The 27,492-nt window shown below is 38.3% G+C and overlaps 1 protein-coding gene across 2 annotated transcripts; it reads left to right on the top strand.

Annotated features, from left to right (window-relative positions):
* Positions 1-1,726: 1,726 nt before the first annotated feature.
* EXOC3 (exocyst complex component 3) lies at positions 1,727-26,835 on the top strand. Of its 2 annotated transcripts, none has more exons than XM_056484331.1 (13): positions 1,727-1,834; positions 4,579-4,763; positions 8,392-8,611; positions 10,237-10,918; positions 15,269-15,386; positions 17,752-17,877; positions 19,412-19,512; positions 20,003-20,113; positions 20,834-20,984; positions 21,686-21,808; positions 24,095-24,256; positions 25,398-25,525; positions 25,978-26,835. In XM_056484331.1, exons 2-13 carry the CDS (start codon positions 4,620-4,622, stop codon positions 26,147-26,149), a joined length of 2,238 nt encoding a protein of 745 aa, XP_056340306.1. In that variant the 5' UTR covers positions 1,727-1,834; positions 4,579-4,619; the 3' UTR covers positions 26,150-26,835. The 2 variants fall into 2 exon arrangements, with proteins under 2 accessions (XP_056340306.1, XP_056340307.1); XM_056484332.1 differs by having other exon boundaries at positions 1,741-1,902.
* Positions 26,836-27,492: the final 657 nt, after the last annotated feature.

The following is a 27,492-nucleotide window of genomic DNA, read 5'->3' as shown; positions in this document are numbered from 1 at the left end:
GAATCATGTTACTATGATTCAACATTAGGAAATCCACTATGGTATCAAAGTTACACTGTGGATGACCCTGTAAATAATTATATATATATAAACATATATGCGTTTGTCTATTTATATGTACATATTTATTTATAAAGCTGAAACCTGCACAATCAGCATATACAGTTCTTGCACTGGCATATTCAGAATAGCACATAGTATATATACATAATTAATATAGAATATAGAATATAGAATAATATAGAATATAGAATATAGAATAGCACGCAGTATATATAAACTTAAACACTCTACTTAATAATTGGTTTCTCATTTTGTTCCTGGATTTTTTTTTCCTACAAAAAGGTGACATGAACTACTTTTTATTTTTTCCCTTACCTTTTTTTATAGCAATGAGAGGTGGACAGAGATCAATAGAAGAAAGTTGTGTTGCTCTCAGTTGCTCTGATTCCTGCTGTGCAGAGTGACCATGAGAGAAACTGGGCTCATCTCGCCCCCCTAACTCGGTTTCACCTTCTACAGTCTCCTCCATCTGCACCACCACACAAAAACCAACCTAAATCAAGAATATAGAAAATGACTACACAGTTTAACAGTGTAATAAATACACCTTCAGTATTTTTATCCCTATTACAGCATCGGTAGAATAGACAAGCAAGGAAAAGGGGGAAAAAAATACCTCTACTTTCAGTCGGTGATTTAAAAAGATCTAATTAGTTTTCTAAATTATACAAGCTTCTTTAAGGGAGTCTGTTACCAAAACTTTATTTCTAATTGCGTAAGTACACTTTGTCTCCAGTGAGACTGGCGCAGGTGGAACTCACGCGTCGGGGGACAGGTTAAGCTCCCCGGGAAGCTCCTGCAGGCTCAGGTCCCGCTGCCGAGTGCGGCATCTCCTGAATCCCGGCAGGTTTTCACGCCTGCGGTCTCTCCTGGGCACTTGGAGCTGCTATGGCAACCCCGACACAAACCCAGCGAGCAGCCCAGCCCCCACGAGGCACCTCGCCCGTCCCCATTTCCCACTGGATTCACTAACCCGTTGCTAATTTCTTAACTACCCGTCTTTTAAAAAGCACCGTAGTTTTCTCTTACGTAGAAACTAAACCCTGAGCGCGCAGCTCCCCTGAGCCTCAGCGATCGTGGGGCGCTGAGCCGGGGGAGGGATGTGGGCACGGCGTGAGAGGACAGCCGAACCCTCGGCTGGGTGAGGAGCTTCCCTTCTCCTCTGCAGGGATGAACAGCTCCCACACGGATCTGAAGGCGCCGCGGGAGGTGCATGTTATCCAGCTTATCCATTTTCATTTCTGAATCACAGAGTCGGTTAGGTTGGGAAAGGCCTCTGAGACCATCGAGTCCAACCAGGTTGACCCATCACCACCGTGGCACGGAGACACATCCAGTCATTTCCTGAACACCTCCAGGGACGGTGACTCCACCAGCTCCCTTTGGCAGCCCACTCCAACGCTGAACAACCCATCCCGTGAAGCAAACACTCCGCGTGCTTCCCTCTTTTTCCCAGACGACACCCACTGCGGTAGGCGACCACTCCAACCCAACGCCTCGTGAGGCGTTAGGAGTCGGGAAGTTTTGTTTATTATTAGTCGTGAAGATTTTTGTTTACTTTTTTAACCGATTTCAAAGACTTTGAACCAGCCCCAATAGTACACACTCCTCCCCTTAACAGAAAAACTACTTGGGAAAAAAAAAAAAAAAAAAGGAAGGGGAGGGAGAGGAGGCGGTGCCGCCGGCAGCGCGGTGCGCGTGCGCGGCCGGGCGTGCGCCGGCGCACCGGGGGCTGTCAGCGCCTTCCCGAGCAGGGGCGGCCGCGGCCCCGGTAAGTGGCGGCCGCGGGTTCTGCTGCTCCCCGCCCTGTCACCGCCCTGTCCCCGCCGCTGCCGGCCGGTGAGCGCTGCCCTGCCGGCCCCTGCCGGGCTGTCGCGGGCTGTAGGGACCCCGGTGTGGCAGTGGGAAGCGGAGGGGGTGGGGGGCGGGATGGGCCGGGGCGATCCGGGGAGCCCCTCGGGATGGCGGGGCCGAAGGGGGTGATGAGGGCTCGTCGTGTCCCGGGGCCGCGGCGGAGGGCGAAGGAGCTCGGCGTGCCCGCGGGCAGCTCTCCGGCCTTTGCCCGGCACGGACGGGCACCTGCTCGGTGGGAATGATTCGAGCTGAGCCACCGCTGCCAGGGAGGAGCCGGGCGGGTCTGGGGCTGCCGGCCGGGGCTGCCCCCAGCTCCGTTCGGAGGGTTCGCCGCGTTCCTGTGGCCCAGGAGCTCCTCTGCAGAGGGGCAGGGGCCTCCCCCGGGAGCCTGTCGCCCCCGCTGGCTCTCCTCTGGAGCGTGAGTCCCGAGGATAGGGATGCGATTGCAGCTGGAGCCTTCCTGAGTCGGCTCGGGACGTAGTTTTTTTCAATTCTGCCCCTATTTTGCGCTGAAGATGTGTGTAGTTTTGACTCACAGCTTCTCTATGGAGCTGACATGGCTTCCTGAAGTTTGCTGTTCCTTTTGGGTGGTTCTACAAGAGCCTGTCTGCCTCGACGTGTTAGTTACAGTGTGCTGGCTTCTGATTCTGCTGACGAGGTCTGCTTGATGTGCCTGGGTAGTGGCTGTGTGAGCTAAAGGTGTTGTAATTCTGCGGGGTGTATTCAGAGTTTTTAATAGGGGCAGTAATTCAGGATAAAGCTCTCTGCTGCAGAATACTATTTCTGTAGTAAAATCTTATTTTAAATTGTTCGTTTTTAAAAAAAATTAGGTAGAGCCCTTATAGCTTGGAAATGGATCTGGAGTATTCATTCCAAAGCACAAGTGATGGAAATAGATTTTGCATGTTTAGATGAAGAGTAAGAAATCATACATGGTTTGAGTTATCCAGGCCAGTACAGTTTACACTGTAGAAGTAACTGGAATAAGTTCATGCTTATGCATGTAATTCTTGAAGGTGCTGGAGATACAGAACTTGAGACATAGACTTAGGTTCTTATAGACTAGCTCATGGGCAAACTTTGCCTGGAGTGTTTTTTAGCCATGATAAATTCTAAAATTATGAACTTACTTTGCTAATGCTCTACAGAGTCTGGCTGGGATGTAGTTAACTTTCTTTATAACAGTCTGTGCAGTCTGTGTTTTGGGTTTGTGGCTCACACTGGGGTGTTGGCTATGGCTAAAGGGGGCTTGTACAGTGTGAAGTCTTTCTCTTTTTCCTAATCTGCCCTCCACTCCCCTCGAATAGGCTGGGGATGTGCAGAGATTGAGAGGGCACAGTGTGCACATCTGATCCAAACTGGCCAAAGGGAATTCCCTGGTGTGTATGATACTTAGCAATAAAATACAGGGGTTTTTTTCCAGGATAGTGATTATTAAGAGACTGGCTGGAGTATTGGTTTGCCTGTGAACGGGTGGGGAGCAATTTTCTTTGCTTCAGTTGTTTGTTAGGGTTTTTTGGGTGGGAGGTGTTTTCTTCACTTATCAAACTTATTTCCTCTTGAGTTTTCTTGCTTTTGCTTTTTCAGTGCTGTGCACTTGGCACAGTTCTTTAGATCGCTGTTCTGCTGAGATTAAGTCATGTGCTGGATTTATGAATGCAGACTGCTCTGAAAATGGATACCTAATTTTAAGGAATAATATGGAATAATGTGGGTATGAGAGTGTATAATCTCTGGGTGTGGCAGCAGAACCTAAAATGTTCTGTTTAGTTGCAAGAATAATGACATAAAAAGTTGGAAATAATTTGGTAGCAATAAGGAGCTCCAGATACGTTCCTCAGAGGTCTGTGAACACCATGGTATTGCATGTTTGGTGATGATATCCTCCCTATTTTCTGTTAGTGGCTAATCTGCCTTGGTGAAGAGCTGATGTTACCTTTTCCCCTTACTTGTTTGCCTGCATGTCTTAGCTTCAGTAGAAATTCTGCTGGAGACTGAGGTGAAATACTTGAGGAATTTTTCCCTACACCCCTGATGGACTGGACTGATACTGTGAGAAGAACTGAAAACAAGAGTAGGAAATAAAAAAATTATCCATCAGAAGCCTAAATGGAAGTGCTATATAGTTGAGTCTGAGTTTGGAACTTTTATTGCTATATTTCTCCCCAGTTTTAGTAGCAGATTTGACCTATTGCTGCAGGACTGTGGTTCTCTCTACTCCACCTAATTATAGTTCAGAATGAGTTAGTGCTTTTGCTTCAACTTTCTACAAGATTCCATTATGCTTGTCTTAGCCTTTTAACCTACCCTTGGATTAAAGTCAGTCTCTTCTGTTAATGAAGATTTGCTGATTTTGTGGTGGTGGGTTTTTTTGGTGGTGTTTTGTTTGTTTTTTTTAAAATTCAAACTTAGAGCAAGGTAAATGCAAAAACAGCAATCAAAAACATTTCAGGGGAGCTAATGAGACTGAGTTAAGTGTCTTTAAATGCAGTTCTTGTAGAATTCCAGTTGCTTCTCTTCAGAATGCTGTTTAATGATGCTTCTGTCAAGTTTCACTGCTTTTATTGCCAAAGTTAATTCTCCAGTTGCTAACTTTGAAATGTAACATATCCATCGAATGAAAAACGGTGGGTTTTTAAAAAATGTTTTGTTTCTTTTTAGTCCTGTTAAGTAATGAAGACATTCTGAAGTCCTAATCAGCCATGGAGGAAACGGATAGGGAAGCAGTTGCAACAGCTGTTCAGAGAGTAGCAGGAATGCTTCAGCGTCCTGATCAGCTGGATAAAGTGGAGCAGTATCGCAGAAGGGAAGCTCGTAAGAAGGCTTCAGTAGAAGCTAGACTCAAGGTACAAAGTTGGATAAACCTGAGTGTCTGTGGTGTGGCAGGAGTGTACTTTGTTTTTTTCTTCTGTTTATTTTTTTTTTTAAATCTGCATTTCAGCTAGATGGATAGGAACTTCAGTTTTTGCTTTGTATCCAAACCAGAAAATTTGTGTCCTGAAAGTAATGCAGACTAATGTTGTACATCTTACTAATATTTTATTCAAGCATTTCAAGTATTCTTAGGTCCTGTACATTCTACAGTTTATTCATGAACAGCTACCCTGCTATGTAGCCAGTCAGCCAGCAAACCTTTGTCTTAGTGATTAAATACTGAACTTGTAACAAAAAGTTGATGATTGCACCTGAAAAAGGATCAGTCAGTTACACCTCTGACTTTTACATGGGTTTAGGAAGGACAGCTAAAATACATCACATTGTTGTTTCTCGTGGAAGTGACCCCATGATTTTCCTCCTCCTTTGCATGTGTACATGTGAGTGGATGCACATTTACTCACACATCTAATATTATTATCAATAACATTACATCTAATCTTATATTCCACTTAGTTTATCTTATAGCTATTTAATGGCTCCTCCTTTGTGGGAGTCTGTATGAAGTTGAAGAAAGCCAGTTTTCTTTCACAGTGAAAAAAGTTGGCATTTATATATAGCAAATTGCATGTTGATTTTTGTAGCCTAGAACCAGGCATTTTTCTGATGACTTGGACTGGGCTTTTCAGATTTACGTCAGAAAGGATATAGAGTCTATTAATAATAGATCAGCTGTTTAGTTACTGTGATCTATTTGTAATATATGAGAGCAGTCATTTGCCTGGCTGCTTCTATACACAGTCATGACTAAATTTTTGAAGTCTTGTAAATGCCTAAATCCACTTAATAGCTATTTTCCCTATTGTTTGTCTTAAGTTAGTTCAGTCATCCATAGGTGTTCAGAAATACCTGTTCCAAAAAGAAGTTCAATACCCCTTAATCCACTCAGGATGCATTCCTGGGAAAGTTGCTGGTTTGTGATGCAATGGATAGCAGTGCTGATTTTCCCTTGAGAATTACTCTAATGGATGCGAGCACAGAGAGGATGTAGGAAATCCTCTTGCTGTGGATTTAAACTGTATCTGTGTGTGGTATGGAACATGGGGAGACAGACATGAGAGAGGATCATCAGCCAGAGGTCATCAGTTGTTGACTTCTCAGACTGAATTGATTATTGCTTCATCTGGGTGAATGAGCACTTAGAAATCTTTCAGTGTGAACATGTTAGGTACTGCTTTCTGACTGGGTATGCTGCCATCTTTGCCATAGTTTTCTTCAGGTGAATCTAAATATCCTCTCCAAATCTTCTCCTGTATATTTAGTTAAGTCCATTTCCTATATCTCTAACTGCATTTCTTCCCATGTAACATAAATTCTTAGAGGAAAAAACTGCTTTGAAATACATCAAACTCATCAGTTTTGTGTATGAGACTGATGGCACTCAGTGAAGCAGTATTTTGGGGGTTCAGTAGCAGAACTCTGAAGGGATATGTGGAAGAGCACCAGGTAGCATTGTAGACTGTGCTTTTGGGTTCTGTAGTCCAGGATGTAGAAAAGCTGCTTGAAATGTCTTCTAGAGATTGTAAAATTATAATCATTGGCCTTCATTTTACTCTGTGCTCTTAATCAATGGAAGAACTTCTCTGTGAAGGACACTGTATGAATATACATATCCTAGGGAAGTTTCTAGGTTGTGGATGTTCCAGAATATAAATATGCATGAATCCTCTCCCTTTTGGTTCTTAGCTGCTGTGGATTTGAGCCATAGGGAGATCAGGAAGCCAAGTTTCTGGCTTCATGTTGAAAGCTGTCACTTGAAAAGACATGAAAAGACAAGTTTTGACCCCTTTTTCGAGGATGGCTTTATTTGTTTTCATTTCTTTAATACAGTGATGATCAGTCTAGTCGAAGATGAATATGCATTTAGGAAGCAAAGTCTACAATGCTAGGCTGGGACATGCTTTGTTCCCTGCCCCAACACCCCATCCCCTGGCTCCAGCAAACTGTTTGAAGACAAACTGAACATGGATGGATGTCTGGTTTAAGAATTTTCCTTGTCCATTTGTGTTAGAGACTCAGATCCCTTACTGTTTCAGTTCAACATTATCAAGTTTCTGCAAAAGATAAGTAGGCAAAAATTTGAATATGTAGTACTTGGAAGATCTGCCTCAGAAGAAATTATCAAAGTAGAAGTATTGAACATTTAATGGTCATGTGATTTTTAAAGTACTTTATGGTCAGCTGCAGAATATTGTGTTTGAGTGTCCTAATTATCTCAGTTCCTGTAGAGGAAAAATGTGTTAATGCAGCAGTTCTATAGATAGAAACAGTAAAAAAACGCCTTACTACTGCTTAATTGTGCTGAGTCTACCAGAAATGCATTTTTATCTATAAAATCAGCATGTCATAATTTGAAAGTACATAAATGATCTTAGTTTTAAAATCACTGCATTTTTCTGGGTCTTTCCCAGTACATTTAAAACACAGTAAATGTTGTTTGCAGTTACCAGGATTTCCTCTTTGGCTTCTAGTATCCAAAAAAAAAGTTCCACAACTGTCCAAGCTTTTGGGCCTTAAAAGTCTGGCAAAAAAACGTGTTTTGAGCTTTGCAAAATGATTAGTGCCTCATTTTCTTTGCTGGTTGCCTCAAGTCCCCAAGTTATGCAGCTGAGTTTTCACTGATGACTTGCTTGTCTTTTGAAGCCTGTTATTTCTAGTTCCATTTTCCACTCCCTTGATTTCACCTTCATCATATCTTTTTAAAACTACATATCTAGAAAATGTGCTGTGGATGTGATCTGATTTCTTTCAGTCAGATATGCACTGTAATGCATTTTCTGTAAGGTATCTAGACACCTGAATGTTATTTATTCAGGCCTAACAGCCTCTATGAAGAGTCATTATTTCAAGTGTCACTTGTCACAAAACATCCATCTCAATAACGTGTCTTTATGACAAAATAATCTAGTAGTTGCATTGTTGGTCTGGTCATTGGATGTTTCACAGCATGAATATTATATTCAATTTTGGGTTTTCTTGTTTGTTTTGACAGAATTGCTAAGCGGGCTTTTTTTTTTGCCTCCAGGAGCTTTTGGGTTTTTTTTTAAGAACATTTCAGAATTAAATTTGGGCTTTTTTAGAACATTTTCTGTTGCAAGTAAAAATTAGTAATTGCTTTGGTAACATGCTTTGATAATCTGTTCATACCAAACATTCTGATAAAACATCAACTTTTTTTGATATCCCTCTTGGAAATTTATGAAGGAAATGCAGAGAAGTCTCATTCCTTTGATCCTGATTTAATATAGATTTATAAAGTTTACAGTCATTTCCCTAAGCTCCTATATTAGTTTGTGGGTGGGCTAATTGTATCTAGGTCATTGAAAACTAAATACTCCTTCAGAACTTAAAAAAATGGTATGTGGGCACATGCAACATTTTGTACACATAAGCTTGCACACTTCTAGTAAATTATAAAATTTGCTTTTTTTCTGCTAAAAATGTTAAATACTGTAATGAAAATTAAATCCTGAGAAATGTTGAAAATATGAAACTTATGAAGATTAATACTGGTTCTTTCTTTGTCTTTTTGTATTCAAGGCAGCAATACAGTCACAGTTAGATGGAGTACGAACAGGTTTAAGCCAACTGCACAATGCTCTAAATGATGTGAAGGACATTCAGCAGTCTTTGATAGATGTCAATAAAGACTGGAGACAGAGCATCAACACTATAGAAAACCTCAAGGATGTTAAGGATGCTGTAGTGCAACATAGCCAACTGGCAGCTGCTGTAGAAAATCTCAAGAATATATTTTCAGGTAATCTACTTTATATAATCGATCACATACTGTAAGGTTGTCAAGTAATGTTGAGAGCTTTAAACCTCACTGGGAAAGAAGAATTAAGGAAGAATGATCTACACATCACATACAGGGAAGTAGCTGGTAACCATTTAATATAGATGAAGACTAAATTGTGCTGTAGGAGGTTCTAGTCTGGCCATCACACACAACTCACAAAGAAGTTTCTTGCAAGCAGTCAGTAGCTGGGATAACATGTTTAGTATAAAAAACTGAAATATGGAAGCAACAAATACAGAAAGAATATTTGTAAAGTTCTGGTGTGTTGCCACCTGAGCTTGACACCTACAGCGAGCCTGTTTGGTACAAATAGTACAAAATTATTTTAAGAGGCAAAAACATTTTGTACCACAGTACATCTGTGAGGGTTTGCAAAATGAAATAAGATTTATGTAATAATATGGATACTGTAAAGATAATGTGATTACCTGTGTCATTTTGTGTAGCTGTGATGGAATGCACACTGCATTCCATCTTGAATCATGGTGAATTCCTTGCTGGGACTTCTCTATTTATAAAAATTTTAAGTATCTTACTCCTGTAACAGGGACTGAACCTATCAGACTAATTTGATTTCATTTAAACAGCATTTTCTCACCTTTTATCTTCTGATACTAATACACAAAACATGCCTATAAAACAGAATTGCTTCCCAGCCATACCAGGTTGATCAGTTTACTCTCTGTGTGTATACCTAACCTCTACAGTATCAGATGCAGTGTTCAACTTAAAGAAAAGTGTTTACATGCAATGTCTAACAATTAAAAACAAAGAACAACAAAATTACACATGTTGAATGCAGCTGAGACAATAAAGCTTTTGAGGTTTTTAGTATGCAGCATCTCCCCCTGGATCAAATGTTTTATTAAAAAAGTGGTTTTTATCATGATTGAGAAGACAGTTACAATCACTACAACTTTTTGTGGGCTACCAGTTTTATCGTAGCTGCCTTTTTTTCAATGACAAATTTTTCTGATGAGATTTTTCAGTTCTTCCCTCACAGGATCCTAATCTTCTGTAGGATTCCTCAAATACTGAAAAGCAAAAAAGACAAAAAATCTTCAACATATTTTAGCAGCATAGGTAATTGTCTCTATCCTTCATTTGTGCCTTAAGCAGGCAAAAACTGTTCTAGAAGGAGGTAAAATTTAGACATTTGGTTTATGCAGCCTCAGGTTCAACGGAGTGACTTTAGTCAGGCAAGTTAAAAGCCTTTTATGTAATATGTAAGAAGGCCAGCACTGCAGTTTGCTTCGTAGTAGATTCTTCAGGATTCATATATTTATTTTTTCACATCAGGAGGAAGAAAGAAAATTGTGTTGGCACTATGATCTTTGTTTAGCCACTGATCAAAATGGAGCATTATAGTTGATAATGTATAAAGATACGTAACAATACGATACATTTACTATCAATTTTTGAATATTTCAAAATAATTTCCTTTAAAATATTTAAAAATAATTCCTACAGCCATTCCCTGGCTTTTTTTTCCTAGTACTTTTACTGTCTTGTATTAATTGTTTGTATTTTGATAGCAGTGTTGTACTCTGTGTGATTTTTCTTCTTCTTTGCCTGCCTTTCAGTTCCAGAGATAGTCAGGGAGACCCATGACCTGATCGAGCGAGGGGAACTTCTGCAGGCTCACCGGAAACTGATGGATTTGGAGTGTTCTCGTGATAACCTGATGTATGAGCAGTATCGCATGGACAGCAAAAACACGCATGACATGAACCTCATCCACACGTACTTTGGGGATATGCAGAAACTGTCTGAGGAATTGGCAAAGCAGCTTTGGATGGTGGTCCAAAGATCTCTTGTTACAGTCCGTCGAGATCCAACCTTGCTTGTCTCTGTTGTGAGGATAATTGAGAGGGAGGAGAAAATTGACAGGCGCATGTTAGACAGGAAAAAACAGACTGGGTTCATACCTCCTGGCAGACCAAAGAAGTGGAAAGAAAAAATGTTCAATATTTTGGAGAGAACTGTGAGCACGCGGATTGAAGGCACTCAGGCAGACACCAGAGAATCTGACAAAATGTGGCTTGTGCGACATCTTGAAATCATCCGTAAATACGTCCTTGATGACCTACTCGTGGCCAAGACCCTGCTGGATCAGTGCTTTCCTCCACATTATGACATTTTCAACAGGTTGCTAAACATGTACCATCAAGCTTTGGCCACCCGAATGCAAGAACTTGCTGCAGAGGATCTGGAAGCAAATGAGATCGTTAGCCTTCTAACTTGGGTTTTGAATACATATACTAGGTAAGGCCCTCTTATCTCTTTTGTTAGCAGTAAGTAAGAGGAGACATGCAAAACACCATTTGTGTTAGTGTTTGCATGTCTGTTAACATACAAAAAGATAAAACAGAAAAGGGGTAATATCACTCTAGCAAGTTCTTTACTATTCATTACATGTTTTGCTTCCTGGAAATTGCTCCTTAAAACTTTGTATTTTACAATATATAATGTTGAGTTATTTAAAATTTTAATATAGTTAAAGACCTGCATGAAGCCTGTATTTGTGTACCAGTTTGATGAAGTATGGGTAAGAACAGGAGACTGAGAGCTCGTGTGTGAAACAAAATGTTTGTTGTGGCCACGGTCCCAGAAGATCTGAATGATTATTAACTTTTTATTGTTCTCTTCTACAGGGGGTGGGACTGCTTCAGTTGCCTCATTACTGTTAAATGGAAAGAATGTGGTAACTTCCTTTAGGTTTTCTCTTAAAACTGTGTGAAGATTTGTTTATTTAGAAGAATTTCTGCTTACAGGTTGTTCTCTATGATAGTCATGCTTATTTATTTTGACTTGTCGGATTTGTTGTGATAACTTAAACATTGTGGAGAGTTTGTTGCTTTTTTTTTTTTTTTCCATCTTCCAGGTAGAAACAGCTCAAATAGCAACTGTTTAGTTTTTGCTGGTGTGTAGTTGCTAGAGCAACTGATTTGTTTGGGAAAAAGTGCTGCTAGCCTTTCTGTGGCTCATTCGGAACAGGATTACAGTCAGTTGGCATTGACCCAGGTTCTGTACTGTGTGTACTTTTGATGTCTTCAATTGTTCAATATCACTAATGTGACAAGTTTAGACATTTGGTGGGTTTAGAGTGTAGTACCATAAAGCACATAGGTAGGAGATAATACTGTTCTGTAGAGTTCTTATAACCAGCTTTTAGGTTTGTGTTCAGCACTTTGTGCTTTACCCTACACTGCAAAGTCCTCCTGGTTTTTCTTCCCTGCAAAGAAGAATCAGGAGTACCCACTTGTGTATACTTAATACCCATGCAGGGTATAAGAAAGATACAGCTACTAATTAGCAGCTGAGTTAATTGGCCTTTTCTTCTTTTGAAGGCCAGAGGAATAACTATAGCAAATGAATATCAGAAATATGAGTCCTTCTCATGCATGACCTTGGTAGAAATCCTGCTCCCAGGCTCTTCATTTGTGTCCTGGGGCTTATGTTCCAGTAAAGCAATTCTTGGTCTTAAAACTGCCCTGCTACCTTCCCTCAGAAAGCAGAGTAGATTGTTACTGAGTTAGATAATTTAAGAGCTAAAGCTCTAAATCTGTGTGTTCCATCACTGGAACGGCAAAGGGAGGGAGCAAAGCCAGTGCAGTTGCGTCTATTTGCAAAGCAAACAAATCTTGCTCTAAAGCAAGTCATGAGGTTCGTAGCACCTGATGGCTGAGTCTTCTGAAGAAGGAGAAATTAGAGGAAGTACCATAAAGGAAAAAATTAGAGCTTTGACTTTCTCTTTTCTCTGGAAAAAAAAAAAAGCCTAAGAGGGCAGTACAAGAATTCTATTCTTGTATATTGCAACAAAAGGTTATAAATAGGATGATAATTACTGGAACAGGTTGCCCAGAGAAGTTGTGGATACCCCATCCCTGGAAGTGTCAGCTTGGATGGGGTCCCGAGCAACCTGGTCTAGGGGAGTGGCATCCCTGGCCACGGCAGGCAGATGGCAGGAACTAGATGGTCTTTAAGGTCCAACCCAAACCATTTTCTGTGATTCAATGAGAATTAGCCATTGTGTGTTGATAGTGCACAGTGGGAGAAGAAATCAGCTCACATTTCTGAGTGGAGAAGTAAAGTTCTCAGCAGGGATATTTTCAGAGCTTATCAAATCACAGTTGCTGGACATATTTTAACAATACAATAAAAATTCTCCATAGGGGTATGTTTATAATAAACTAGGAAGGAGAATGGACTGTCTGGCATCACAAGAACTGTAAATAATAGAGGGAAAATATGAATTTGTATTGTATGTGCATATTGCAGCTGTACTTCAAAACCAACTGAGAGAATACTGACTGAAAAGAAGCATTGAGGCTTTTTTCATGTGATGAATTCATAAGGTCACGCACAACTTTTTTTCAGTATTTGAAACATAGAAGATACAAAAAATCAAGGGGGTTTCTTTATCAGAGCAGTCTGCATGGAAGCTGTTTTTAGAAATATGCTTGTCTCATGCTCAGAAATAAAGTGGTGCTACATGTGGAATAATAGCTTTTAATATTTGAGTGGGAGTTTTACTGTGCTAGATGGGTTTCTCTTTCATGTTTAAGTCAATGAGAGTTTTGGAAACATACTGTTATTACTACATCTGTGCTGGGTTGGGACCAGGACTCCAATCTGTGTTTGAGGAAAATTATAAGTTTTGTAAGATCCTGCTCATATTCTAGCATCGTTTTATGAGATACTGATGAAGTGTTGACAAAACTGCTAGGAGTTCACCAGGATTGCTACAGATGGTGTCAACAATGTTCACTTTAAGGAACAGGAGGAATACTACTCTACATATAGCTGTCGCTGGAGCCAGTATCTCTTTTCACCAGATAGAGCAGGATTGGTGGCAGAATAGAAGCTTTCTAAAATGCTACTTTACAAATAATGCAATTATGTTTGAAATTTCAGCTTGATTATAAGCTTCTTGTTGAAGGTAAATAACTTCCCAACAGCTAGAAGTCTTGTGCCACTTGTAAGAGGGTTGGTTGTCTTCACTTCTTTTCCCCTAGGCAGTTGGGTTATGACAGTCAGGAAAGAGAAATCGTGTATTGGAAGAATTTTTGTGTTGTGGGCTGGAGGTAGAAGTTTTTGGTCTTTGTTTTGGAGTTTCTGGTGATGTGCTTTGAGAAAAGGTTAATGTCTCTGTGGCCTTGTGAACAGGGATAATTATGTAAAATGAGGCTAGAAATGTTTCCTAACATGGCACAGTGCCATAAACACCTTCTTACATTTCCTCTAAATCAACCTAGAGCAGGTCCTGCTATTACATGTGTTCTTTCTGAAAACAACAACAGAACGGAATTCAGGTTTGTGAATAGATTGAGCCACTTAAAATAATTTCAATCTCTTTTCTTACAAGCCAGGAAGATGCTATTAGTGTAGTATGTTCAGTCACAGTAGCTTTTATGGTTTCAAATATAAGAATTTTGGTATTCTAAATTGGTAACTGTAGTGTTTTTTTTCAATGCTTTGAGATTTTTTTTCCCAGACATAGAAGCAACACTGTGCTAAGTACCCCGAGAACAACTTCACTTTGCAGAACTATACAAACTGGACATTTGCTTAGGAATTTAAGTTGCCATTTCTTTTTATAGTACCCTCTACAAATACAGAATTTGTGGTTTGCTTTTGAAAAGCACACTATAAAGGGAATGGGACACAATTTATGTTATTATGATATTGAATATGTTTCCATCAGCTGTTAATAAAGCACTCTCTGAAGAGTGTGGGTTTGACTTATTGATTTTTTGAGCATGAAATATTAAGAGTTCTTGCTATGCTGTGCTTTGGCATAGTTTTGGGGATTTTTTTGATTACACAAGCCACTTATTGTATGATCTTATATAGATGCAAAATATCACTGTAAAGTATTAATTTTATATAATCCTTGCTAAAATATTTTGCTCTAGTTTCTTTCCAATCCTATAAAATCAAGAATTTTCCTTTGCAAGCAATTGCTCTTATACAGTATCCATGAAGTTCACCTTTGATTTGTCTTGAAAGATGCTTCTTCCTCTTAGATTAGCTATATTCTTTACCAAGACAGGAAGCATAAGTAGCTTTTCTTTTTAATATATTTTAATTTTTACATGGATGTGGTACAAATACCAAAACAGAAGCTCTTTGGTGGATCTGAGGACAGTAATTCATACTTGTCACTGATCTTTACTGTTCTAAAATTCAAAATGCATAAATTGTCTGTCATCACCTCTGAAATTGAAAAGATATATAAAAATGTCCCCTACAAAGAGCCCACAGATTGAACCAGTTGGCTTTTATTTTCTTTCAAGTAATCATTAATTCTTAATAAAAGTAAGGAATGCATGGAAAGGTTGTATATTTAAATGTCTATAGTATTTTTATTATATCCTGGGCTGTAGCTTTTACATTCTGTTCTTTCATTCATAGTTTTATTTACATTTTTTGTAAATGCATTTATTGTTGCACTTGCTATTAAAAACTTTTTGAAATATTTAGGTATCGGAAAAATGCCCTTTACACTGAACATACAGAAGAAATTGTATAATTTCTTAGTTTTTAAATTTTTATCTCATTTTTCTTTATTAATCTGCAAATTTTTTTTCTTTTTTACTTCTCCTTTTTCAGTGCAGAGATGATGGGAAATTCAGAACTCTCTCCTGAAGTGGATGTAAATTCTCTGGATGCTCTGATTTCACAAAATGTGGTAGACCAGCTTCTCAACAAGTATATGTCAACACTCACTGTGAGTAATAACAGTGCAAAGGCACATTCAGATGAGTCTCTAGCTGCATTAGTACCTCAGTGCTGCTCCTCCATCAGCAGACAAATGTGACTCTAACACCACCCCTTTTATAAAAAAATTTCATATCCTTTGTGTAAGTTTATAAATAAAGTTATAATCAGATGATTTTATATATGTAAATCATGATATTTCAAGGAGTAGTTATGCTTTACAGACTATTAATAATAATTTATTAGAAAGGAAGGAATTCCAGTCTTCATATGCCAAAATCCATGGTGCTAGTATGTTAGCATTTAAAAAGACACTATAGGCAGTTTGGTCCCCATAGTAACTACATGAACATTTGATACAGATGTGATCTTTTCAAGGTAATCAGGATGTTCATGTTTGCCAGTGTGATTCTTTTAACAGCCTTTTTCCTTCATGCCTGTTAACTGCATGAGCATAATTTCCTTTTGTGGATGGTGTTTCAAGTGTATCTTAAATATAAAGACACTGCTTCTTTGTTATCCTAAGAGTCACTAGAAACTGGTCAACTTCATGGCAAAGCAAGCATTATGTGATTGTCAGATCCACTAATCGCCTCCAAGAGTGGATATTTGGGTAGTTCTAACTTTGGACTTTCTGTTCTTAAATGGTTCAGTGAATTCCTACTCCTCCTAACTTTACAAGCTCTGCAAAGCAGAGGAGGGAAATTTTTGTGCTTCTTTGGATGTGTCAGATACAAAAATATGTCCAACAGCAACTGCTTGTTGTCACAATAACATAAACCAGTTATGTAATGACTCAAGGAAGTTGTCAGCAGAGGCTCTGCTTCCCATTAGCTTTATTAGGACTTCTCTGCAAGTTTATTTTTCTGCACTTAACTTTAGGACAAAAAGCACATTGGTTTGTTTTCTCAAGCTACTTTTGCCTTGACTTAGGAAATATCGTTGAACTAATTTTATCCTCACTTATCATGAAAAATACACCTATATTGGTTTTTTAGAACTGTTTTTTTTCCTTACATACTGAAAAATATCATATATAGAATGTTGCTTTATTTTATTTATAGACTATAAATAAAACAAAGTTGCTACTCAGTTAAACCAAGTGACTTTCTGTTGGTTTTATTTTTGGCTGTATCTTTCTTTTAAGGCAGAAAATACTGAAACTGCTTATTTTTTCACTTCTACCTTATTTCATTTGCTGGTGTTTAAAAGTGTTTTTAAACACAATGTAACTAGTTCTGTATGGTTAAGTACGAGTAATTGGGACTATCAACTTAAATACTGATGTTTACATCAACAGAAATGTCATGAGAAATAAAATGCTAAAATATTTTAACAGATTTCTAGCATATTATTTTTCCAATCACCTCAGCTTGAAAAGAAGTCCTTGTAAATGCTGATCTTAAGGTGAAAAAGTCCCCTGGGCTGCTGGCTTAAAGTCATGCAGGTCATATTTAATTAGAGGAATTCCATGATTGTGAGGAAGAAAGGTAGTGCATTGTTTCACACAGTTGAAGAGGGTACTATATGGACTTTGACCTTTCTGTTTGTGCCTACTGGTAATGTGTAATTGTGCATAGTAGGCCACAGTAATATACAGGTTTTAAGCAAACGTGAACAAAGCAGAAAAGAGGCAGAAATCGTCAACCCAAGCAAGACAGAAATCAAACAATCCAATTATATATTTAGCAAACACTTTTTACACTTTTGAATAGGTCTGTGGTATGTGTCATGCAGAGAACTGGCTTAAATCTCCTTCTAAACCCAGGTCTTAATGTCTTAGTGCTGTACAATGTGCTGGGCAGATGGGAGGAGAGCCAGCCATTATATTTGTTGCTGTGTTCTGCAGCACTTGTGCTCCAACTTGTGTTCCAAGAAACACAACCCATTTAATCTAATTCTGGGGGTTTGTCCCTGGCAGTAACGAGCACCAGTTTCCTAACACCTAGATATAAAAGGAAGAGCAGGCAGATATGTGCTATTTTTCCTACACTAAGTATTACCCTGATTTTTTCAGCTGGGGAAAAAAATCAGTTTGAAGCCTAAAGCCTGAGCCTTGAAATTCTTCCAAAAGTAGTAAACATGTTGATTCTGACAAACTGTGCTGCCCTTTGTGTTAGAAGCACTCCCCTTCCAAAATGTGTCAAACTTCAAACTACACCACTTGTGTTTCAGTACTAACCTTTGTTTTTGTCAATGCAAATTTTAATTTGTCTGTTACCTATATCCTGTAGGAATAGCAAAAGTGGTCATCATTATCTGTTACTATACCACTCTTCATTATAGAAATGACTGGTATTCTAGATATTGTAGCAGGGGGATTTGTTGTGTTAAATTAAATCTTTTCTTTCTCTTGGTTGTTTTATTAAATGAAGTCTAACATCATTGGCTGGCTGCGAAAAGCACTGGAGACAGATAAAAAAGATTGGATAAAAGAAACTGAACCAGAAGCAGATCAAGATGGGTACTATCAAACTACGCTCCCAGCTATTGTTTTTCAGGTATTAGACTCCTTGTTTTTTCTAGAAAATCTGCAGAAGCACTACATGGATTTGGGGGAATGGACAGGAAGCTAAACTCTCTAGAATACTATTGTTTCTATGTCCTTTGAAATACAGTGGGCTTTTTACCTTGCAGAGCTGTTAGTTGGAGGGGTTGTTTCTGTGAAGGTTTTAGTTTACCTTTTTTACTTCAATGCTTAAAGACATAGTTCTTTTTTATGTGTAGGTTAGAAACATATTTTCCCCGGCCTGTTTTGTTGATATTTTTATTTAGTAAGCTGCTTTTACTTAGGTCTTTTGATATAAAATTGTAATATAAGCCCACCAGATGATATGTGACTTACTAGAACAGGTTTTTGTTAATACAGTGCTGAGTTAAGCTGTTTGTTAATCTGGTGCTGAGGTAGTTAGGCATGTATTTGTTACTATAAATTATTCATTATATACAAACACCTTAATACTAGAATAAAAAGTTCTGTTGAAGGTTGAAACTGTTGGTGTTTCAAACACTACTCAGTTAACATGAATGCCGGTCTAAATTAAAATCAGAAACAAAAGGTTGTTTCTAAGATCCTTAAAAAAAAAGCACAATGTACCCAAACCTGCACCACCCTGTTGTCGGTAGTGGAAAGTTTTGAAAGTGATCTTTATCAACCAGTAAAATGTCCACTTACTATGCTCACTTTCTAATTTTTCTTTACAAATATTGTGTTAGGTACCTTCAATGAAAGATAGATTATCTCTTCTTCCTGTATTTGTTTCCCACTTTATTTTTTTTCCACCTTATACAAGGATTTTTGCTACATTCTTTCACATTTGTATCAGAGCCAAGGCTTCTTTCATCTAATCATTTTCAGAAAGTGTGTGCTGTTGAAGAAACTAGTGGCTGATTATTGGCTCTAGTGTCATGCTGAGAGGCACTGAAGTGCTGAGATGCGTGTAGGAATGAAGTTTTCAAAATCATCTTAGCATAGAAACAGCTCATGTTTCCACCTGGCTTTGTATCTGTCCTACCATTCTAGTTTCCCTCCTCTCAAACACAGTAGCCTGTAAGTCACCTAGATCTTGTACCTGCTTGTGTTTCTAAAGTTTAGAGGCTTCCTTCAGTGTTGTGAGCTCACTGCTTTCATATATGGGATAAGCAAAGGAGTTTGAGTTGTAGTGTTACTCATTACTAACCGCAGGAGCTGACCCTAGAACTTTGATACACAGTAAAGCCAAAGCACTACTGAATTAAGAGATTAAGTACTGTTTTGCTGAATTAAAAATGCACCTGTTTTCAGTATCAGGGGAACACTGCAGCATGCATTAATAGTTGCCAGTAATATATTAATTACACTTGTGAAAATAGTGGCTTTTGGTTTAGTCAGTGGGCTTATCTAAAAAAAAAAATCAAAAACAAACCAACAAATCCAACAAAAAGCATCCATAGAGTCAGTGCTAGTGAGAGTCTCCAAGACTCCAAGATAGGAGTTCTGTCTTTGCTTACCACTGATAAATGCCCCTCTTCTTAATTAAACTATTTTTGTCTTAGATGTTTGAGCAGAATCTTCAGGTGGCTGCTCAGATAAATGAAGATTTGAAAACAAAGGTACTCATTCTATGTCTTCAGCAAATGAATTCATTTCTAACCAGGTAACATAATGTTTAAAATACAAATGCTTTATCCTACCTCAATCTCTCGTTGTTCCTATAATTCAATACTTGGTTTTTTGTTTGGATGTTTCTTTGCTTTGCCTTTCTTCTATCACAGTTATGCCAACCAGGTTTTTCTTGTCTTTCCTTTTCTTCCTTTGTCCCCTTCCCCAGTTTCACTACAGAAGTTCCTCTGTGCTGGTGAGTGGCACTTTCAGTTCCTGTCTGCAAACAGCTCTTAATTTTTTGAGTCAGTTCAGCTTTCTCTTCTATCTCAAATTTAAATGTCTTTCTCTAAAGGAAGAGAGACACCACCTCCTTGGCTGGATTCTGCCCAGAACAGAAAGGCTAAACATCACATGAACAACATATTCTTTATAAAATACTTCTAAATACCTGACAGACCCTTATGAAGCATTTGCTCCTATGGATGTATTCAAGTTCTTACAGATGTGTGTCTGTTTAATGCCATTCCTTGTATGTGTTACAGGTACAAAGATGAAGCACAATTGTATAAAGAAGATCATCTTAGAAATCGTCAGTATCCTCAGTGCTATGTTCAGTACATGATTGCAGTCATCAACAACTGTCAAACCTTCAAGTAAGTCTTCATGTTCTTGCAGTACTGTGAGAAAAAATTGTATTGATATTTCAGTTGTAATACTACCTGTTCTCAGAAACTTCTGTATACAAAGAGGTTTTCAGTTAAGATAGTTTAGCCTTAAACAAAGGCAATGGGTTAAAAGATAGCACTGTTTTAAGAGGCAGGTATTGTAATTGCTTTTGCCTTTGGCAAGCCAAGCCAGCAGCGAAAAAACACTTGTTATTCCAAGAATTTCATTGCCAAAGAAAAATTTATCTTCAGCTTCCAGAATTTGAAAAGGTCATTTCAGTTAGTTTTTCTGGCTCTGTCCATCTTCTCTTACATTGTATCTCTCTCAGATCACCTTCAAGCAATGTGATTGAGGTGAACTGAATTGAAGAAAAGTAAGGCAGATCTTCTGTGAAGAGTATCAGAATGTGGCTTGTGTTTCAGTGATGGACAATCCAACTTCCTGTTCATCCATAACTGCTGCCATTTGCAGGTTTACACATCAGCAGTTTGCTACCAATTCTCAAATAGTCTACACTGATCACTCCAAAATCATGTTGGAGAGTAAATTATGGCTTACAAAGCAAGCAGCAGGCATTGTTTCCCCTTGCAAAAATAACTGTTTGCTGTGGCTTCTTCTGTGTTTGTACTCCAAAAATGTAATAGTGCAATTGTGCATCAGTGGGTGATGAAAAGTCTTTTTTTTTTTTTTTTTTTGTTTTGTCACAGAGAATCTATTATCAGTCTGAAAAGAAAATACTTGAAAAGTGACATGGAAGACACATTGTCAATCAGTCATGCAAATATGGATGCAACTTTAGACATCATTGCTAAAGAAGGCTGCTCTAGCCTGCTAGATGAAGTCTTCATGGATTTAGAGGTTAAAACTTTTTTCCTCAAAAAACCCAGAAGTATTACTTAGAAAGAAAAAAATAATTCAGAATGAAGTGGTTGTGGAGCCTTTTGATTGCTAAGTAAATAAAATATGTGGTATTTATATATGGGCTAGCAAAGTGTCAGTAAACATTAGTATTGTTCTTCACTGGTGTAGTTTGCATGTAGGAGACTGGAGGGTTGCTTAATTAGATGTCATAGGAGGACTTAAGGCAGGTGCTTTGTATATAATTAAAATTTTCTAGCAGATGTACTTAGTCTTATGTTGTTAAGTTGTAAGAATTATTTGGGAAACTGCTGCTGATACTAAGTTGTCATTGCAGGTACAGTTCATCTGTTATTAATACATTTAAATAATTCTAATAGTGGGCCCTTTCTGTCTGGTAGATTTCCATGTTTAGGAATTCTAGCTTCTTGTATAGAATCCCTCAGGGAAAAAAATTACTCCTATAAAGAAATTGGGACTATGGGAAGGGAAACAAGGCAATTAAGATGCTCTGGAACTTGTTAGATTTGTAATAAAATTTTGAGCTAATATAAATACTCTGATTGGCTCACATGAGGAAGAGTGTGGGAGAGGTTTAGAAATTGATAACACTTAAAATTGTCTCCCATTTTTTAGTAACTGCACTGGTCTGATGAAACTGTCAAAAACCTGATCTGATCTCTTATTTGTCACCTTCTCAGCCACATCTGAATGAGCTGATGACAAAGAAGTGGCTGATGGGATCTAATGCAGTGGGGACTATCTGTGTCACTGTAGAGGATTATTTCAATGACTTTGCAAAAATTAAAAAGCCTTACAAAAAGGTAGGTGTAAAATATTCACTGATACTTTGCTAATGTAGTCTGAGCATCATGTTGATTTGGAATTTCTGAACACCACATGGAATTCAGAACTGAAATGCCGAAATTGGAATTGATTCCTTACTGGAAAGGAAAAAATGTTCATTGTCATACTGAAGAAGTCTGAATCTACTTTTTTGTTCACAGGCACATAATATTGTCAAAGACAAGATCTAAGTTGCCATATTTAGTCCAGGAAACTTCTTGGCATGTTACTAGATATTTTTACCAGTTTGTACTTTTCTACCTCTCCTCAGAAGTTTGTAGTCAGATAAAATTAGCTCTTGTGAAACTAGTTTCGCTGGTCTGAAATTACTTTTTTTATAAATGCACATCAAGTGATTCCTAGTTTTAATATATACAATGAAGCATAGTGAATTTGGTGCCATAAGGGTTAACAAATGCATAGCTGTTTAAAGTGCACTTACAACAGTAAATGTGCTAGGTTACAGGTTTTTTTCCACTCTGGTCTGTCAAAGAATATCTGGATTTCTCTATTGGTAGGAACAAATAAAATAATGTGGAAGATTAAAGACAGGTTCATGTAATAAGACAGTGTTAAATGATTGTCTAACACTTAGTAACCTAACAGAAGCTTACAAGATCAGTATTTAGGTGAGATCTTTGAAGAAGCTCATGGAAGGGCTTAAAAGATAGTCTCCAAATCATACACTTACTCTTTCTTGCCTTAATTCTCAAAGAGATAAAGAGTTTCTCTGATGACCTCTTAAACTTCAGTATTTGCACATCCTAGAGGCCTTATTATGTAAGTATACATATTTTCAGTCCAGAAGAAACACACAAAATAAGTTAGGTCAGTCCCAGAATTAGTCTATATCCATGAAACAGCTTTCTTTTTCAGGTTTAGTTTGTTGCTGTGAGGTACAAGAGCTTGGCATGAGTTTTGAGGTGTTAATACCAATCTCTTCAAGCACATATGTTTCATCATGTAGCATTTATTGCCACCTTGTGGGGAAAATATTTACAAGCAGATTCTTTGGCATTCAGCATATCTGCTTTTCCCCTGTCTCCCAGCACAAAAAAAACTCCCAAAAAAGATGCCATATATTCTAGCACAGGCTTGATCATGCTCTTGTTTCCCTGATTTGTGATGGGATTTTTTCAGGTTTTAAAATACTCTTGGATAACCCTGTTTTGAAAGTACAGTTTTTAAAAGCCACATGAACAAAGCACCTCCAAGAAGACTGTAGCCCAATGGGAAGGACACAATTCTGAAACAGAAAATCTGAATCTAAGGCATTCTGCTTTGCTGTTTTCCTCCTGTGTAAATTGAATGCTCTGCCATAGTACTGTTGGCTCTTGTGGAGTGTTCTCAGTTCCTTTCCAGTGGGATGGGCCATACATGTCAGCCCCCCACAGTCTGTTCTGTGCAGTTCATTTTCCTTTGTGTAACTGGCATCAATTCCACCAATGCAAGAGAAGCAGTCCCTGAGCAGCCACCTAACTCTGGTATTTCTGCACTCTTGAGAGCAGAACTTGAAATTGTATTTGCTGTGTTCTGGATGAGGGTTGTGACTTCCAGAACTTTGCAATCTGTTGTTTTCTCCCTGTTTGCTCCCCTTCTCCCACCTCGTCTCTCTTTCCTGAAAACCTTTTTTCAAATTTTGACTGAAGAACATGTTTCAAGAGCAACTTGAAACTAAAGTTTGATCATACTACTAACAAAACATGATAAAACGTTTGTGACTACCTGTTACACCAGCTTTTTCTTAATCATAAGTAACTTTGCCACCATGCTTAAGGGGAAGGAAAAGCACCTGAGGACCTGTGCAGTTTAAGGATTCTGCATACATTCCTGTTGAAAAATAAGCATGTGAAGGTTTTGGGGTTTTAGTTTTGTTCTTTACTTCCAAACCTCAGCTTTACTCTTGCCCCAATACTAAATGCTTCATCCAGGTACCAGTAGATACTTCCCATAAAGAGACAAGTGCAGAACAGCAAATCAGTCAGGGAAGATCTGAGAAAGTAATTGTTCTTTGGTGTTCCTCAAAAAACTCAGGACATGTTATTAAAGATATCTTGGGTTTGTTGCTTCTTGTGATTGGCTCATCATTAGAGGAGAGCTTTTCATTTCTGTTAGCACTTCTGAAAATCTAAAACCACTCAATCTATATTAGCAAAAATTGTATACTGGTGTTTAAGTGCAAATACACAGTTCAAAGCCTAAAAATAATGGCTACATCTGCAGGTATCACTGGCATAATCCACCACCTTTTCTATTTCTTTCAGACAATGACTCTTGAGGCCCACCGACGAGTAGTTGTGGAATACATCAGAGCAATCATGCTAAAACGTATATCTTTCAAGAATGCAGAAGAACGAAAAGAGGGTGCAGAAAGAATGATCAAAGAAGCTGAACAGTTCAGATTTTTGTTTAAGAAACTTGCAGCTGTAAGTGTTTGCTTTGGGTAGTGCTGTTAACCTGGTAATTTACAATAACCACACATGTTTATTGCTCGGCTGGAGTTAAATCTCCATGTCTCCAAAATATTGAGTGACTATCAGAGATGCCAACTCAGGGCACAGACAGATTCTGAACACACAGGCCAGCTGCTAAAACTCCTGAGCACCAGTTTCTACTTCGTTGTGTTTATACAGCTCTCTGCAGCTGAATATTTGAATGGCCTCAGAGAGGTAGGGACCCTGAATTCATAGTAGTAAGTGAAAGTAAAAAGCATTAAAAGAAATAATTAAAATCTGTCTTTGTTTTTCCTGGGCAGAAGAAAAGCTGGTCTGGCATCAGACAGATGCCATTATTTATTTACCTAAGGAGCATGCAGTGTGTTCATTTGGATCAATAAGACGAGTATGTTGACCCCATTTGAAGTCCAGTAGAAATAGAAAAGACAGGCTAAAAAAAGTATTTGAAAATCAATGTACAAGAAAGGCCTAAAAGCATTAACTGCATAAGGAATAGGGAACTTCAAGAAAGCTTCTAGGGCCAACAGATGACAAAATGCAAAAAGAATGCACAAAAAGGTAAAGCCTGAAAAACTGGGGTAGTTGATGGAAGAGGAAGTGGAATAAAGGAAACAAACCATACCTGATTGGCAGAACCAGATGACCTTGAATTAAGGTAGTAAAATAGTCCAGAGTTTAAATAGATACAGTTCAATCAATCAGTTGCTGAAAGCTGCTTTGGTGGCCAGATGACTTGAAGGAATCTAACAGAGGGACAGTTTTGAAGAAATATTTCAGAAGAGATCTGGCTCTCATGACAGTTATTCCTAATGTTTATGCTTGTAATTACCCAAAGTTGAAGACTAGAAGGTATCACAATGTGGATAAATACAACATACTGTTTGAAGGACACTCTTTCCTTCACTGATATTCTCAGAGTAGGTATCTGAATGAAGAACAGGGAGAGAAAAATACTGTGTAACAATTCACAAATATTTTGAGTTTTTTAATGTCTGAAAATTCAGCTTTTTGGAAAATTCAAGGACATTGTCAGACAAAATATTAATTAAAGGATTATTTCTAGATTTGAGGGGTTTTGCGGCATTTTTAATATTTTTATTTACTTTTGCAGGGCTCTGGGGAGGACACTGAAGGACTCTGTGACATCATTGAAGCCATTGCAGAGGTTATCAAGCTGACTGATCCTTCACTGCTCTATCTGGAAGTTTCAACTTTAGTCAGCAAATACCCAGATATCAGGTAATTCTCTTTGCCCTCAGATTTGATATATAGATAGATAACATCATAAGTTCCTTAGGTTTTTGGGAAATTTTGAAATTCAGAAGTGTGAAAATGTGCTCATATTTTTCATATTTTGGAATGTAACCACTTCCTTGTGGAAAATTATGCTAATTCACAACGTATGTGAGCTGGACTAGGAGTTACAAGTATTTAAGTACTGCAGAGGAATACTTAAAATACTTCAGTTCTGTGTGTTAAGAGGATAAAATAGGTTTTAGAGTCCTAAAAGCAGCCAAAACAATGCTTTATATTGAGCAGGAAAAACCTGTTCTCACTGAGTAGAGATCTGATTAAGAATAAAAAGCACCTGCTGAAACTGAGTGAAAGGATTGCCAATTAGGTGCTGTTTTTGACAAAATCTTAGTTGTACAAAGCCTCCTAATGCCAGTTTTACCCATTTCTTTTGGCAGGGATGACCACATTGCAGCTTTGCTGACAGTGAGAGGAGATGCCAGCAGAGATATGAAGCAGACTATCATTGAAACTTTGGATCAAGGTCCAAGCCAACCGAATCCAAACTATGTGCCAATTTTTAAAGAAATTGCAGTTCCTACTCTGACTGTGCCAAAACTTCTTAAGTAATTGACAACTCTGTGTTTCTGTGTCATTACTGCTCTGAGATCAACAGGTTTGAAATATTTGTGGACAAATTTGGCAATGCTATTTTGAGTAAAGTTCAATATACATGGATATTTGCTAGGCATATTTCTTTCTAAAGATATGGACATGAGGAAAAGCAGGATTTCTGAAGGAAGAAGGATTAAAGGTCATGTTTGAAGAACGAAGCTTTTAATGGCATGGGTTGTTTTTTTTTTTTTTTTACTGACCCATTTGTCTCAGCTGGTTTTGGTGTCAGCAAATACATTTTTCTTATGGAATATGTTTGCACAGTGCACTGCAATGCTGTATAAAGATATTTATACCAAAACCTGAGAGCTGTACTAGTGCTGGATATACTAACATACATCACTTACAATACCTAAGCAGGCTCCTTTAGAGCTGTCTTTATATGGCACTGCATTCAGTGTTAATGCCAGTCCAATTCCACATTATATTTTGTGTATGTACTTACTTTGGTGTAAAATAGTTTATTGCAGAAAACTTAATTATGAAATCAGTTTCCTGACTTAAAGGACTGAATGAAATTGCTGCAGTGCAATTTGATTATAGGTTGAATAAATAAATAAAGAGATAAGGTACAATTTTTTTCACTGATTCACTAAAAACAGCACGTAAAGCACATCAGTTCAATAAAATATTAAACCATTGCTATGTTCAGCTATGATTCTTTGCATCCTTGTAGATTTACAGAGCATGTAAATCTTTTTTGTTGTTGTTTTAAGTGTGAATAAAAATTGGATTTAATAGTTTTCTGAAAACACTAAGTACTGGGTTTTATTTCCACAGTATTTTCAGATTAATCTAATTATAAAATAGTATTAGACAATTGTGGATTCAAAATTCCTTTATGGAGGACACATTTAAGTCATTATCTCTTAGTACCTGACCAGAGCTGACCAGAGGTAAGAGCCTACATTGTTTTAATTTAACATTCTGGAAATTGTGTTTGTAATGCCTGTGGCCACCCACCTTGTGCCACTCTAGCCCTGTCCCCAGCTCCTCAGTACCCCAGAAGAGCTGTGTACAGAGCAGTTTGGATAAAGGATAGATCTGAGATTGTGACTTTCTGCAGCGATGGGGACGGTGTGTCCCCAGGGATGGTTCCGTAGAGCATCCTTAGCACAGGAGCTCCTCGGGGCCCATGGGACCGCAAACCCTGCCCAGAAATTGTAGGTACGGGGAGGGGAACTTGACGGTTCTTCAGAGGGTTGTGTTCAGCACTCAGTAAAGAATTCAGTTAAAGATTACTGAGGTGGTACTAACTGAGCTTGTACTCTAATTCCATCCTGTCCCGGAAATTCTTT

This window comes from Oenanthe melanoleuca, chromosome 2 (genome assembly GCF_029582105.1).
Source record: "Oenanthe melanoleuca isolate GR-GAL-2019-014 chromosome 2, OMel1.0, whole genome shotgun sequence".
NCBI classification, from domain to species: domain Eukaryota; kingdom Metazoa; phylum Chordata; class Aves; order Passeriformes; family Muscicapidae; genus Oenanthe; species Oenanthe melanoleuca.
Note: the sequence above shows the minus strand (reverse complement) of the source record. Positions and strands in the feature narration are given on the sequence as shown.

What these genes read in the sequence shown, in the direction of transcription:
- EXOC3 (XM_056484331.1), top strand. Translation starts at nt 4,620, where the DNA reads ATGGAGGAAACGGATAGGGAAGCAGTTGCAACAGCTGTTCAGAGAGTA. An exon ending in TCCCAGCTATTGTTTTTCAG is followed by an intron (nt 17,878 to 19,411) that starts GTATTAGACTCC and finishes TTTTTGTCTTAG; the next exon opens with ATGTTTGAGCAGAATCTTCA. An exon ending in AGCAAATACCCAGATATCAG is followed by an intron (nt 25,526 to 25,977) that starts GTAATTCTCTTT and finishes TTCTTTTGGCAG; the next exon opens with GGATGACCACATTGCAGCTT.